Source organism: Gobius niger (assembly GCF_951799975.1).
Source record: "Gobius niger genome assembly, chromosome: 4".
In the NCBI taxonomy this organism is placed as follows: Eukaryota; Metazoa; Chordata; class Actinopteri; order Gobiiformes; family Gobiidae; genus Gobius; species Gobius niger.
Genome location: NC_136855.1, coordinates 8,133,516 through 8,146,370, shown reverse-complemented (window position 1 = coordinate 8,146,370; position 12,855 = coordinate 8,133,516). Strand labels below are relative to the sequence as shown.

The 12,855-nt window shown below is 43.0% G+C and overlaps 1 protein-coding gene across 1 annotated transcript in view; it reads right to left on the bottom strand.

Moving 5' to 3' along the window:
- Positions 1 to 12,855, bottom strand: part of LOC306962333 (EMILIN-1-A-like) — a 44,888-nt gene that overhangs the window by 20,320 nt on the left and 11,713 nt on the right. Inside the window, exon 2 of the mRNA XM_079555452.1 lies at positions 2,476 to 2,601. Within this exon, the coding sequence (XP_079411578.1) occupies positions 2,476 to 2,601 (126 nt within the window). The remainder of the gene's footprint in view (positions 1 to 2,475; positions 2,602 to 12,855) is intronic.

The following is a 12,855-nucleotide window of genomic DNA, read 5'->3' as shown; positions in this document are numbered from 1 at the left end:
AGAGTATTTACTCTCGCTGATAATTAATAAGTTAAAAAACGCAGCTTGCTACGACACCTGCAGTTGCGCTTTTGGCCCCTAGTAGCAAGAGTTACTTAGCACTGCTTTAAGGATAGTGGAATTTATAAACTGAACAGGCTAAACTCAAAACCATTGTCAGAATAGAGGTTTATCACAAAGTGTCGGAATGACGGGTCGACCCCGGCTAACGGACTCTGAAAAGCCTCCCGTACTAGCTGACATGCTAACCATCCCCATACGTTAGGATCGAACGCCTCTTCTCCTTTTTATTTCTCTGTTTGGGTTTGTTAAGTGATGATGTCATCACTCTATATCCAGGTCCAACAGAACTGTCGCCCTTTTCACTGTAGAGAGATTCAGCTGATTTGAACATGCTGTAGAGCCGACTACAAGGCTCTTTCTAAACATCTGAAATATTACATGTACTCTGACATTATGTTTACCTGGATGCTTCATTTACTGAATTTTACATTGTCGTGTTTATTGCTTTGTTTCATTGTTTTAAAGTTTGTGCAGTCCTGTGAGGAAACTTCTGTTGTGATATTGGGTTATACAAAACCATTGATTGATTGATTTTCTTTAGTCTCTTTTGGCATTCATCAAATCATCAAATTGCTTTTCCATACACAATCAAGTCTTGTTTCAAAAATAAAGATATCATTTTGCCTGGAAAAATGGTGAGATATATTATTCTAATGAGGTATAAAACAGTTTTTAGCCTTTTATCTGTTGTTATTACAACAGATGATTTAGATCAAGTTTTTGCAGTGTTTGACTATGGAACTCGGATTCAGACGACTTTATTTATTCCGCATGGAGCCATTCCTTCAGGGCAGCCTCATGAAAAACAAAACGCAAACAAACAATAAAGAAAACAAGTGGAGCTCATAAATAGATGACAAAGTAACAGACGAGAGACCTCAAATTACAGAGAGTTGAGGAGGATAAAGGATTTCATATTGTGGCTTCCCTTACTGCGCGGCGAGGCCCTGAACTCTCAACAGTGTGGACCCAGAAGCAGCTGGGTTACTGTGTGTGATGTCACCGTGGTGGAGAGTGTGGTGCTGTAGAAAGTGTCCCTTATTTCCCTGTGGTAAAAGTGGCGTCCTGACTTGTGCTGTAACTTCACTGGATGATAAGCTCCAGTTCAGGGATAGGCAACCACTGTCAAAGTGTGGATGGAAGAAGTAAACTCATAAAGTCTATTTGAAAAGCTGTCATAGTGTTTAGTAGTTATTCTTGGAAGAAAATCTTGTCTTCACCAGGACTTCAGCCGACTGGAGGCGCATGTGTGAATGTGGCTGGTTTTCTTGCAACGGCTTCAAAGATTTTACATTGAACTTGCATCTTCAACCTGATCAGGGGGTTAGAGTGAGGGTTAGGGTCAAAGGTCAGGGTTATGATGAGGGTTAGGGACGGCAAATGTGATGAAATTTGTGTTTCGCTCACACAAATCTTACACATAGTTTTAGAAACTAGAAGGTCTTGGCTTTCAAATGAGGCATCACACTGGCATATGGGCTGCAAGCTCTCCAGTCAATACTCATTTTACTCAAGTAGGAGTAAAAAGTAGGGTCCCAAATACTTCACCCCGTTTGGAGCTATAGGAATATGCTGGGAGAGGCCAAATGCTAACAACATCTTTGGTTGTTTTGCGTGACTGAGGGCACGCACAAAGACCAGACAGGTACGGATCAACTCGTCTAAGCTCAGGTAAGACCATATCTCAGTATGGAAAAACGGTGGCCTGTTCCTTTAACCAAGCTCATTTTCTCCAGTTCATCTTTACCCAAATCTTAAAGCTTTGTAACCTGAGAGCTCACAGCTAAAGCCTCATTTGAAAGCTAAGGCCTATAAAACTGAGCTAAGCTTCTTCCTTGTTTTCTTCTTCGCCAAGTTTTAGTTGTTTTTGGCACGTTTTCATTGCATTTTTGTAGCGTTTTGCATTTTGTTTTTAAGTGTGATGCAACTGTGATGAAGCCACAAAAATGTGACCAAAACATAATAAAAAAAAGTGACAAAAAATGCGACAAAAATGGAACGAAAATGACTAAAACTTGACCACAACAACAACGAAGAAGCTAAGATGAGTTTTGTAGGCCTTAGCTTTCAAATTAGGTGCTACAGTGGCCTAGTAGCTGTGAGCTTTGGAGATTTGGGTAAAACTGGAGAAAATTAGATCGGTTACGGGTGGTAGGTTAAAGATTTAGTCGCTACTTTTTCATTTTGAACTCAAATAAGATTATAGATACTTTATTTTAATATTACTCAAGTAGTAAAAAGTACTGAGTGAAAAACTGCAATTACCTCAAAAACTCAAGTACATGTAACTGAGTACTACAACTAATCACCCTAAACTGGCAAAGGTTAATCCAGTCATTTGGCATCAGACAGGCAGATGTTTAAGGTGTAGCTGGTCCCATGAAAAGTACGAAATATAGTGTGAGTACTTACGCCACGACCCGGCTGCACTGCCCCGTGCCCCAGGCGCAGGGGTGATAGTCGGGCTTCACGTAGGTCTCTGCTCCGTCCTCCACCACGCAGCTCACCGTGCGGGTCACTACGTACGCACACCAGTTCCTGCCAGGACAGAGGAGAAACACTTCACTGTTAATAACACAATACTGCGCGACGATGTCCAAACGGCAAACTGGAGCCAAAAACGTTGAGCAATTTCAGCCAAACCAGCAGCTGAATGTGATTTGGATCAGAGTGTTGGTTTTCTAGGTGAGTTACGCATTATTTCTCAACAAATTTAGATTTAATGTCAGTTGGAATCAAATGTTATGATTTTCAGTGATATTTAAGGCCATGATTTGGACACAGTTCATTTAAAATAATGCTTTTTAGTGCCCAGTGGAAACTCCGTCCAGGTTGTTGAGGTCAGATCCCATCAGTAAAGACCGGATTGAAGAGCGCCCTCTGCGAGAAGCAGTGGGGATTGTTTGTCTTACATGGAAAATGCAAGCTTTCAATTTTAGCTTCCCGCATGCTTATTATACAGTATAATTACACAACAACATTTCGGTATTGTGTTTCTCTTTTTTTCTTTTTTCCCATTCACCCCACCTTTTAATAAAAAGATTTCATATTTTTTTCAGTACCTTCTTTCGACACTTTTATTTTTTCGATACCCGTGGTGCGTGAACCTTTTTTGGATACCATACTGGTATCAGGTAACAGTACCCAGCCCTAAGTATTGAAAACAAGGTATCGGTAAAGTACTAGCATTGAAAATATGTAACGGTACCCAGCCATTATATGATGCATGTGGTCTCAATTGCTCTGTCTTAAAGCAGTACTAAGTAACTCTTGCCCCTAGAGGCCATAAGTGTCACTGCAGGTGTCGTAGCAAGTTGCGTTTTTTTTACTCATTAATTGTCCATGAGAGTAAATACTACGCAGACAGAAACGACAAAGGGAGAGAGGGATATTGTACATCCAATTACACAATGGACATCATTTTTTCCGCTCAAACTTGGCTGTAAATACTGTTTAAGTGGGGCTAGCCTGCAGTTTTGCCCGTTAGCCTGTTAGCTTCTTCTTCGTGATTCCATTAGTGTGTATTGGTGACTCCGACCCGGAGGCAGGGGAGTTGCAAGCCTGGTTTTCTGGCCAGAGACACCAGAGGGAGATGAAAGACCCCCCAATCATCCTATTAACACTTGTATCACCCCCAGAGGGACGACGGAAAGGATTTATTAAGGTGCTTAGTGCTGCTTTAAGGTGTGACTTTCAGTCCTCCGTCCAAGTGCGGTCAACTTTAAAGCAGACTTTCAGACACTTGGTCCAAATATTTACCGGCGGTGAAGAGCCGACTGTTATTCCCAGCGGCGTTCGGGCTGAAACCTGCTGAGTTGGTGCTGATTTTGGGATAAAGCCGTGGAAACGCGGCCTTTAGTGGCAGGTGACGGCGGTCGGGTGAGGTGAGGACACAGGTGGCCCACAGATGGGACAGAGAGAGAGAGGACCGTCCAGTGTCTGTCTCCGTGGCTGGGGAGAGGAGGCGCGGCTTCGTGAGAATGTGGGACATTGTTTCTTATTAAATCGGATTGTTTCAGGAATCCAAACAGCTTTCCCTCGGCTGAAACGGCGCAAACAGCTGCAGCGCTAACGTCATGTTGCTAATAATACTGTTAGAGAGAATTCTTCACATAAAAAAAGGTCATTCACAAACTTTACAACGAGCCAGGCCAAAGGATCTACTACTGCACGTTTATAACACGCGGAAAAGTAAAACATTTTTTTCTTGTGAATGCTTTCTGTAGATTTCCAACTTTTTTTTACAGGCTGTGTATAAAAAGAAAGCTCCTTTTCCCTTTCTCCTATTCCTTAACCTTTGAAGCCCACAGGTGCACCTTGAGGAACCTTTTGCAGTTATGAACAGGAGCTTCAGCAGCTCCTTCGGACTGTAAAAACAATCTGAACTTTCTTAACCCAGAGGAAGAAACAACAGGAAGTTACGTCATACAGTATACACTACATATCCTCCGGCACAGCAAGGAATTTAATGTTTTTACCAACAGAGAAAAAATAATCATTCTTTCTGGTAAAATGTAAACAAACGTTTCTATATAGGTTCAGATTTCCTATAATGAAACTTTCAGATGCTGCTGTGGCTCTAACGCTGCACAAACTGCTTTATACTTTAATACATTTAGGACAGAGTTCATATTTTTATTACACAGCAAAACTGTCAATCATTTCACACTCGTGCGGAGATCGAACAGAAACCTTCAGGAGGCAGCAGTGGCTTGTGGGATTGTTCTTTGCTCTTTATGGGCTGATGAGGAACATCCCGAGGCTCCTCTGCTAAAGGAGGTATTTACCTGTTACCTCCCACCTTAGGGTTAGAGTTTTCCAAATCCCAAAGTGTATTGACTTGAGACCTTACAGCCCATGTGCCAGTGTGTTACCTCATTTGAAAGCCAAGACCTTCTAGTTTCTAAAACTATTTGTAAGATCTGTGTGAGTGAAACACAACTTACATCACAATTCCCTGTCGTAAACCTAATCATAACCCTATCCCTAACCCAGCCCCCTGATCAGGGGGTGGCAGGTGACAGGAAACCTGCAGCTCCTTTCCTCACTCCCTCCTAACCGCACTGACACACTTGGATACTCCTTGTCATGGCTGACAATGATTCACGTCTGGGTCAACGATAAGGAGAAGGAGCTTCCTAAGATTATTTACAAGTTTTAGATGCACCCAGAATCTTGAGCTGCAAGAGGAACTCCCGTGAGATTTGTAATCTCATAAACTCACAAAAGCACATATTGAGACAGCCCTTGACCTCTGATGGCATGGGCTCTACTTCTTTTTGTAAGACAATAGGTTTGTTCGCATCAGTTACTAGTTTCAGCCATTTCCTGTAGTAGTAAATGGAAGTACTTGGTACTTGGTCAGTCTGAAGGGGGCGCAAGCGTTCCCTGCTGACTGACAAATCCATAACCAACCCTTATAATCGAGAAAGAAAAGACGAACTCGCAGCTGAGAAGAAGACAGTGGCTTTATGAACTTCTTCGATGGAGGGACGGAAAACAAACATGACTTAGTTGGAGATGACATGAAAAACACTAACAGAAGACTGTGAATCAGTGCCATCTTCTGCCCAATCAACAGGCGAACAACAGAACTCTAGATGAGAGAAGTTGTATCTGGGATTGGACTGACGTAAAGCGGAGTAGGGTCCAACACGCACCATTTGAACAGAATGTGGGCGGGCCGTGCTTCAGCTGACTGGACACACTTTCTGTTTCACTCATTTGGATTCTTTGACTCATTGAGCATCTGTTTCTGACAGGTTTGGCCCCAGAAAGTTTCCCAAACTTTGACAAAGGCTGACCTTATTGTTGGACAACAAATAACCTGGCTCACATGCGCAACGGCTTCCCGGGAGTATACTTTACACCTCCGTGTACTATATAGGTCAAACCTTTGGTCAACGTAACTAAAGTACTGCAACACTGTTGTGCCTCAGACAGGATGGATGTCCCAGAGAGTGTAGGATGATGAGAAAAACTGCAATACATCTGTCTTGAACATTGTGATAATGACATTACTGCAACCATTTCATCACAGCCTGTTACAAAAATCCTATTTCTTTTTTAATCAAATCATGTCTAAAATAAAATAAAATAAAAAGCTAAATCTGGACTCATCTTAACAACTCATGACAAAAGCTACTCAAATATGGAAAAAGTGTATATGTCAGGTCAGACCTCAGTGATATTGAATATTTTCCACTCCTCCTGTGTCACATATAGTCATTAGATCATTGACTGAGATATTTGAAAACTTATATCTTATATCTACATAAAGAAGTCCAACCAGTTTGTAGAGTGAACACTGAAGAAGAGAACTGAGTGATTCTCGAAAACATCTGCCATCAAAGTCTAGAAATGTCAAGCTGATCGTACTCTGATCACACCACTTCTCTGGGCACCAAGAAATACAGTAATACTTTATTAACTTCGTTGCCCAATAGTCTGTATGCACGTGAGTGAGATGTGACTTCCGAGTGCGATCTCCAGAGGTCGCGGTCCTTCCGCTTTCTCTATTTCCCCAATAAGGATTAGGGATGTCTTACACAGATCGAATAGTTCAGAAAAACATCACTGACAGTGAGTTACAGATGAGAAGTCACTGGCTACGTATTTAAAACATTACCTTGGATATAAATAGTAGCTAATGGCTAGTATTAAAAAAAAACACCACAAAAATGTAACTACTAAAAAGTATTTATACTAAAGGCAGGCCCATTATTTTTGCGCGGCTCATTCAAACTCTTGGTGCTACTTTCATTTTGAATTAGTGTTGGCTTCTGTCCTGGTTGGAGGTGGTGCGAAGAAAAGAAAAACCCAAAATGCAGGACTGCAACAAAACTGGTGATGTTTAATGAACGATGAAAACCAAAATAACAAAATCCAGAGAAAACCAAAAACTCAAACAAACCGGGGCTGACAAAGACAATGACGCGACAAAGGACAAGGGAAACACAGGGGTATAAATACAAGAGGAAACGGGGCACAGGTGACACACATCAGGGCGGGGCCGGCAAGTAATGAGGGAAGTAAACCAAAATCACAAGGACAGAACACACGTCAAAATAAAACACAGGACTAGACCAAACACAAGAAAACATACCAAAACAGATGAACAAAAGACGAATCATGACAGGCTTCAAGACTAAAACACCTAGAGTGGTGAGCACGGAAGTTTCCTCCATTAAAGCCTTTGTTCCTGACGCGATGTTTTTAACATGATGCTGTGACTGTCCACCAGTAACTCACTGCCTGCCATGGAATCTGAGCGATTTATCTTTTTGGACAAGGCACTGCTACTACAGGGAAATAACAGGACAGGATGAGCAGGGCCTCCTGAGGATCCACTCGGAAGTCACGTGATGCTCACAGTTACGCTGCGCACTGCAAAGGGACCGATGCAGGTGTCGCTCAAGCCGCAGTCCCGAAAGGGGATGGGTGTGAGCAACCAGGGAGACGCGCTCGCTGGCACAAACCTACGACCTGTGCTTTATGAGACAATAGTAATCCAAACTCTATGGCTGAGATAGATCATAGATTTAAGCATGTTTGCCTCATTCCTGGGGACACAAATGAGTCATGTTCACGAGAAGTCAGGACCGGTACCTTCTCCCCAGCCCTGATCCAACGTCATAACTCTCGTGAGCAGATTGTCACATGTATGAGGCTAATATCTGAAAACAACCAGGAGCTGCCTTTATCCCTCAGAGCAGCGCTGCCACTGCACTGCCCCGATGGAAACCAGCTGTGACCTCTGCCCCACAGCTGCCTTCCAACCTGGAAACTGGCGAGCACAAGCGAAGACCGGAGAGGAATGAAAGAGAGGGAGAGAGCGGGACACACCCACAGAGAGGAGAGGAGGGGCGTGCACGTGTGTGGATTATGGAAAACAGAGAAATCCAACACGACAAAGCCATGACGTCACTTCATGTGGGCTCCGCTGCTGCTGCCGAGGCAACTATTGATCGCAAACAGAAGTTAAAGCTGTTGTGCTCACAGGGAGAAGGTCTCAGTGCGACCCACTGTTTTTGTTTTTTTTATCAACAGAAACATCTGGACATTTTAGTCATAGTTTTAGTCATTAGTCTACTTTTCCTGGATATCTATTCTATGAAACTATCTATCTTAATTTTGTTGACAGATCCTGGCTCCTAATTCTGCAAAGTTAACTCCTCCACAGTCGCATAGTTGCACAATTGTCTTCAAGAGATGAGTAGATCTCCGATGCTTTTGTTATGTAAAAGTAGCTGACTGGTAAAAGGGGTTGGAGACAGAATGACGGACACTAAAGCACTAATTAATACTATAATATTGCAGTGGAGAGTCCTTGCCTCAAATGCAGAGGGGTCTTGTTCACGAGTGAGGGACATATCGGTGCAGCGTCGGACTGTTGTGGTGAAGGTGTGGTTTGTGTATTTCCACTCACTGCAAATGAATTTCCTCACTGGGACAATACATTTCTACTACTACTAAAGAGGGAGCTGAGTCGGGGGGCAAAGCTCTCGATTTACCAGTCGATCTGCGCTCCTGCCCTCACCTATGGTCATGAGATCTGGGTAATGACCGAACGGACAAGATGGTGGAAACAGAACTCGGAGTAGAGGCCCCCAGGAAGACCTATAGGACACGCTGGAGGGACTTTGTCTCTGAGCTGGCCTGGTGCCGATCCAGCCAGACCAGCTGGAGGAAATGTATGTGGAGAGAGAAGTCTGGTTATCTCTGCTCAGACTGCTGCCTCCGCAACCCGGCCCCGGTTAAAGGAACGGGCCACCGCTTTTCCATACTGAGATATGTTCTTACCTGAGCTTAGACGAGTTGATGCGTACCTGTCTGGTCTTTGTGTGTGCCCTCAGTCACGCACAACGACCAAAGATGTTGTTAGCATTTAGCCTCTCCCAGCATGTTCCTATAGCTCCAAATGGTGGTGAAGTTGAAAGCGACCACACTCTTCCAAGGGGACGCACAAAGACCAGACAGGTACGTATCAACTCGTCTCAGCTCAGGTAAGAACACGGTGGCCTGTTCCTTTAAAGCAGAAGAAAATGGATGGATGGATATTATTGTGCTCCCGAAGTGAATATACACCAAGTGGACACTGATATTTTCATAGATTCTTATTCATTCCCATGGAACTGAACTTTGAAACCCTGATCGCAATGTCCTCTGCAAGCAACAAAATATATCTTTCATCCACCAAAGTTTGTAAAAATACATCTTCTGTAGTTCAGGCCTCCACAAGCATGCTTAGTTAACCAGTTTGTGTTTCAGTATTCTCTCGAAATCTCAATGCTCTGGGATGTTTTTGTCACAAATGGATTTAATCACTGAGGCAACGCTGGGCAGAACTTTTCCCCCCGAATCTTTCATCTCTATTGTGAAACAGCTCAGGCCTAGGGTTACACTCCCCGACTCTTTCCCACACAAACAATAGAGAGAACGTTTAAATATAGACGCAGGAGCTAAGGTCTAACGCCGCGTGTTCAAAAATGGATCGAAAGTGACTCGTGCAGTGTGGGGTATGGCAGATTTGTAATGGAAAATCCCATGCTTTATGAATAATTATCTGTATGAAAACAATACAGAGAGAGAGGGAGAGAGCAGGGGCCAAGTGATGATGTCAGAGCTGTGGAGGAAATGCAGTCAGTGACGGAGCGGGGCCAACGGGAGGGGGCTGTGATTAGGTAAGGCCATTATGAACATACACGCATTGTTTGAGTCCAAACCGGGACAGTATTCAACAGTAACCTTGCAGAGCGACGCAGTGAATTGTGTCTTGACCGGCCACATGATCAGACTCGACGCTGGTTCACAAGCCTTTTACAAAGAGCTTGTGCAACTATGTATTCAACTTTGGCTGAATCTGTTTAAACCAATGACAAAAACCGCCAACCTCCTCACCTACATGAGACGTCTGTGCAGAGGTGCGCAAAGTACTTGATTTTGTTACGCACTAAAGTATTTCATCTCTTATTTAAAACGAGCCTCTGAGTCTGTTATCAGAGGCACAGTCATAAGTTTAAAGGAACAGGCCACCGTTTGTCCATACTGAGATATGTTCTTGCCTGTCTGGTCTTGGAGCCGGTCTGGAGCTATAGGAACACATTGGGAGATGCTAGCAAATGCTAGCAACGTCTTTGGTCGTTTTGCACGACTGAGCGCACGCACAAAGACCAGACGGGTACGTATCAACTCGTCTAAGCTCAGGTAAGAACATATTTCAGTATGGATAAACGGTGGCCTGTTCCTTTAACTCAGTGTTCTAGAAAGTTCTTCTGTTTTTCAAAGATTCGACCATGCTAACCGTTAGCCTCGCTAGATACTGTAGCTCCGCCTCTCACTCGGGCCGCAAATAAAAAAAAAAACGTTTCTGTCAGACAACTGTATTCTATTCCCATCAGCATTACAGTGATGTCAGACTCACATTTATGGCCATATTATTTGTATGACATACATTTAAAAGTATCAAGTGCAAAGAATTAGCACTACAGTTGTGGTTTTGGTGATGACCGAAAACAGCCACTGCCCCCTGACACCCCTGCTCGACTGTCTAGGTGACATCAAGGCTTGGTTATCCCAAAATTTCTTAAAATGAAATGAGGGAAAGACAGAAATTGTTCTGTTTGGAAATGCCCTCACTGACTTGGGACCCCTAGAGCATTATGTGCGTCCCAAAGTCACCAGCCTTGGCGTCACCATAGACAGCGATTTTAAACTAGACAAGCAGGTCAATGGCGTTTTAAAATCTAGTTTTTATCAGCTTCGTCTTTTATCGAAAGTGAAGCCGTTTTTATCTTTTAATATGCTTGAACAAGCAAATTAAAAGCAAATTTGGACGACCGCAATGCCCTTTATTCAGGCATTGGCCTCAAAGCACTTTCCCGATTGCAGTTAGTCCAGAACTCAGCCGCACGACTTTTAACAGGAGCCAGAAAACGCGAGCACATCACCCCTGTTTCAGCTTCTTTGCACTGGCTACCTGTACGTTTTAGAATTGATTTGAAAATGTTGTTGTTTGTTTTTAAAGCTTTGAATGGACTGGCCCCTCAGTATATCGTAGACCTCATCCGAATCTATACTCCGTTGCGCGCTCTGAGGTCTGAGGCCCAGCTACAGCTTATAGTTCCTTAAACAAAGCGGAAAACCAGAGGGGACAGAGCGTTCTCCGTTGTCGGCCCTAAGCTGTGGAACGCTCTGCCCCCCCCCACGTTCGAACGGCCCCCACAGTGGAGTGTTTTAAATCTCGTCTTAAGACCCATTTTTATTCTCAGGTTTTTAACACCGTGTGAGTTGTATGGTCCCCGTGTATTTTATTTATTTATCTTGTTGATTTTATTGTTTTATTCAATGTTTTTAATTATTTTATTGTTTTATCTATTTTATTTTTGTTAATGTCTTTAACAAACTATTTATTGTTTTATGCAGGTTTTATTTTTTTTTATTTTTTGTGGCAGAGCTAATAAGTATTGTATCTGTTTTTAGGATCTCATGTGCAGCACTTTGGAAACATTTTTGTTGGTTAAATGTGCTACAAATACAAATAAAGTGGATTGGATTGGATTGGATGATCCTGCAGCCACCAGAGATCAGCAGGTCACAAGAAGTGGTATGAAAAACAACTTTTTGGCCAATTTGGTGCCTGTACGGCAGGGTTGCCAGGTCTTAGCAGCCAAGCCGCCCCAAAAATATCTGAAAAAACACAGCAGGAATTTTCGATGTTTTAGTCTAGACAGATATATCGGGCTGATATTTGGGTATTTTCAACATCAGCCAATAGATCCGGAACCGAAAGTGATAGAGACTTCTGTTTGCTACACTAGAAAGGGCTCAGTCAGAGCTTTAAAATGAGAAACTGCCTCAGAGGAGCAGAGAAACATCGAGGTGAAAATCGCTCACATGTTTGTACACTTATATGATGTACGCTTTTGTGTATAATTTCGGAAACATAAGAGATAGAGACTTCCCTTTCTTATTTTGGAATCTACTGAGTCTTTCAAACAAGCTTCCTCTGAAGTACCTACTAAACATGAATATACAGCGCCCCCTGCTTTCACAGTTCAACACTGACACAGGATTATAGACATTTTCTCAGAATCTGGCCAAAAATATCAGCGGTGCGTTTTGGCATCAGCGTGAGAAAAACCCACATCCGTCGACCTGTATTAGATGTATTTGAGCTGAAACAGTAACTTTCTTTTGTGCTGTCCCTGGACCGACAGCCATCAAAAGTATGTAAAGATTTTTTTTATCTACTTTTGATACCTTTCCTCCCCCCAATACCAGTAGTACCTAAACCTTTTGCTGGAGTTAAGACTGTGCGGTGCTGGCATGTGCAGGATGCGTCTGATTTGAAGCAGCTGCTGGAAAAGTAATCTCCACCATCGCGCTCAGGTCTGCTGTGAGACTGTCTACTCACTCAGGAGACAGACTCACCTTTAACCTGCTCCCACATTACTACTGACTGCACCTTTAAATGCAAAACTCTATACACGTGACCTACTTCTTTTCATTGTGCATGATTTCATTTAAATGCTGAGGTACTGAAAATAATGTTTTTAAGCTTTAAGCCCATGACACATTCGTCTTTTATTGTGTTTTTTATTGTCGAGGCGATGGCATTGGTTAAGTATGAAAGGTATGCACACGTTTACTGTGGGAAAGTGGGCTTTTATTTTTGCCTGACAGCTGACTGACTGTTCTCACACGTCCCGTTTAGCAGAGGAGATTTGCCGAGGTGAGAGTGTGGTCTTAAACCTGAGCGGCGAGACGTTTTTAGTGCACACAGGTGTCGAT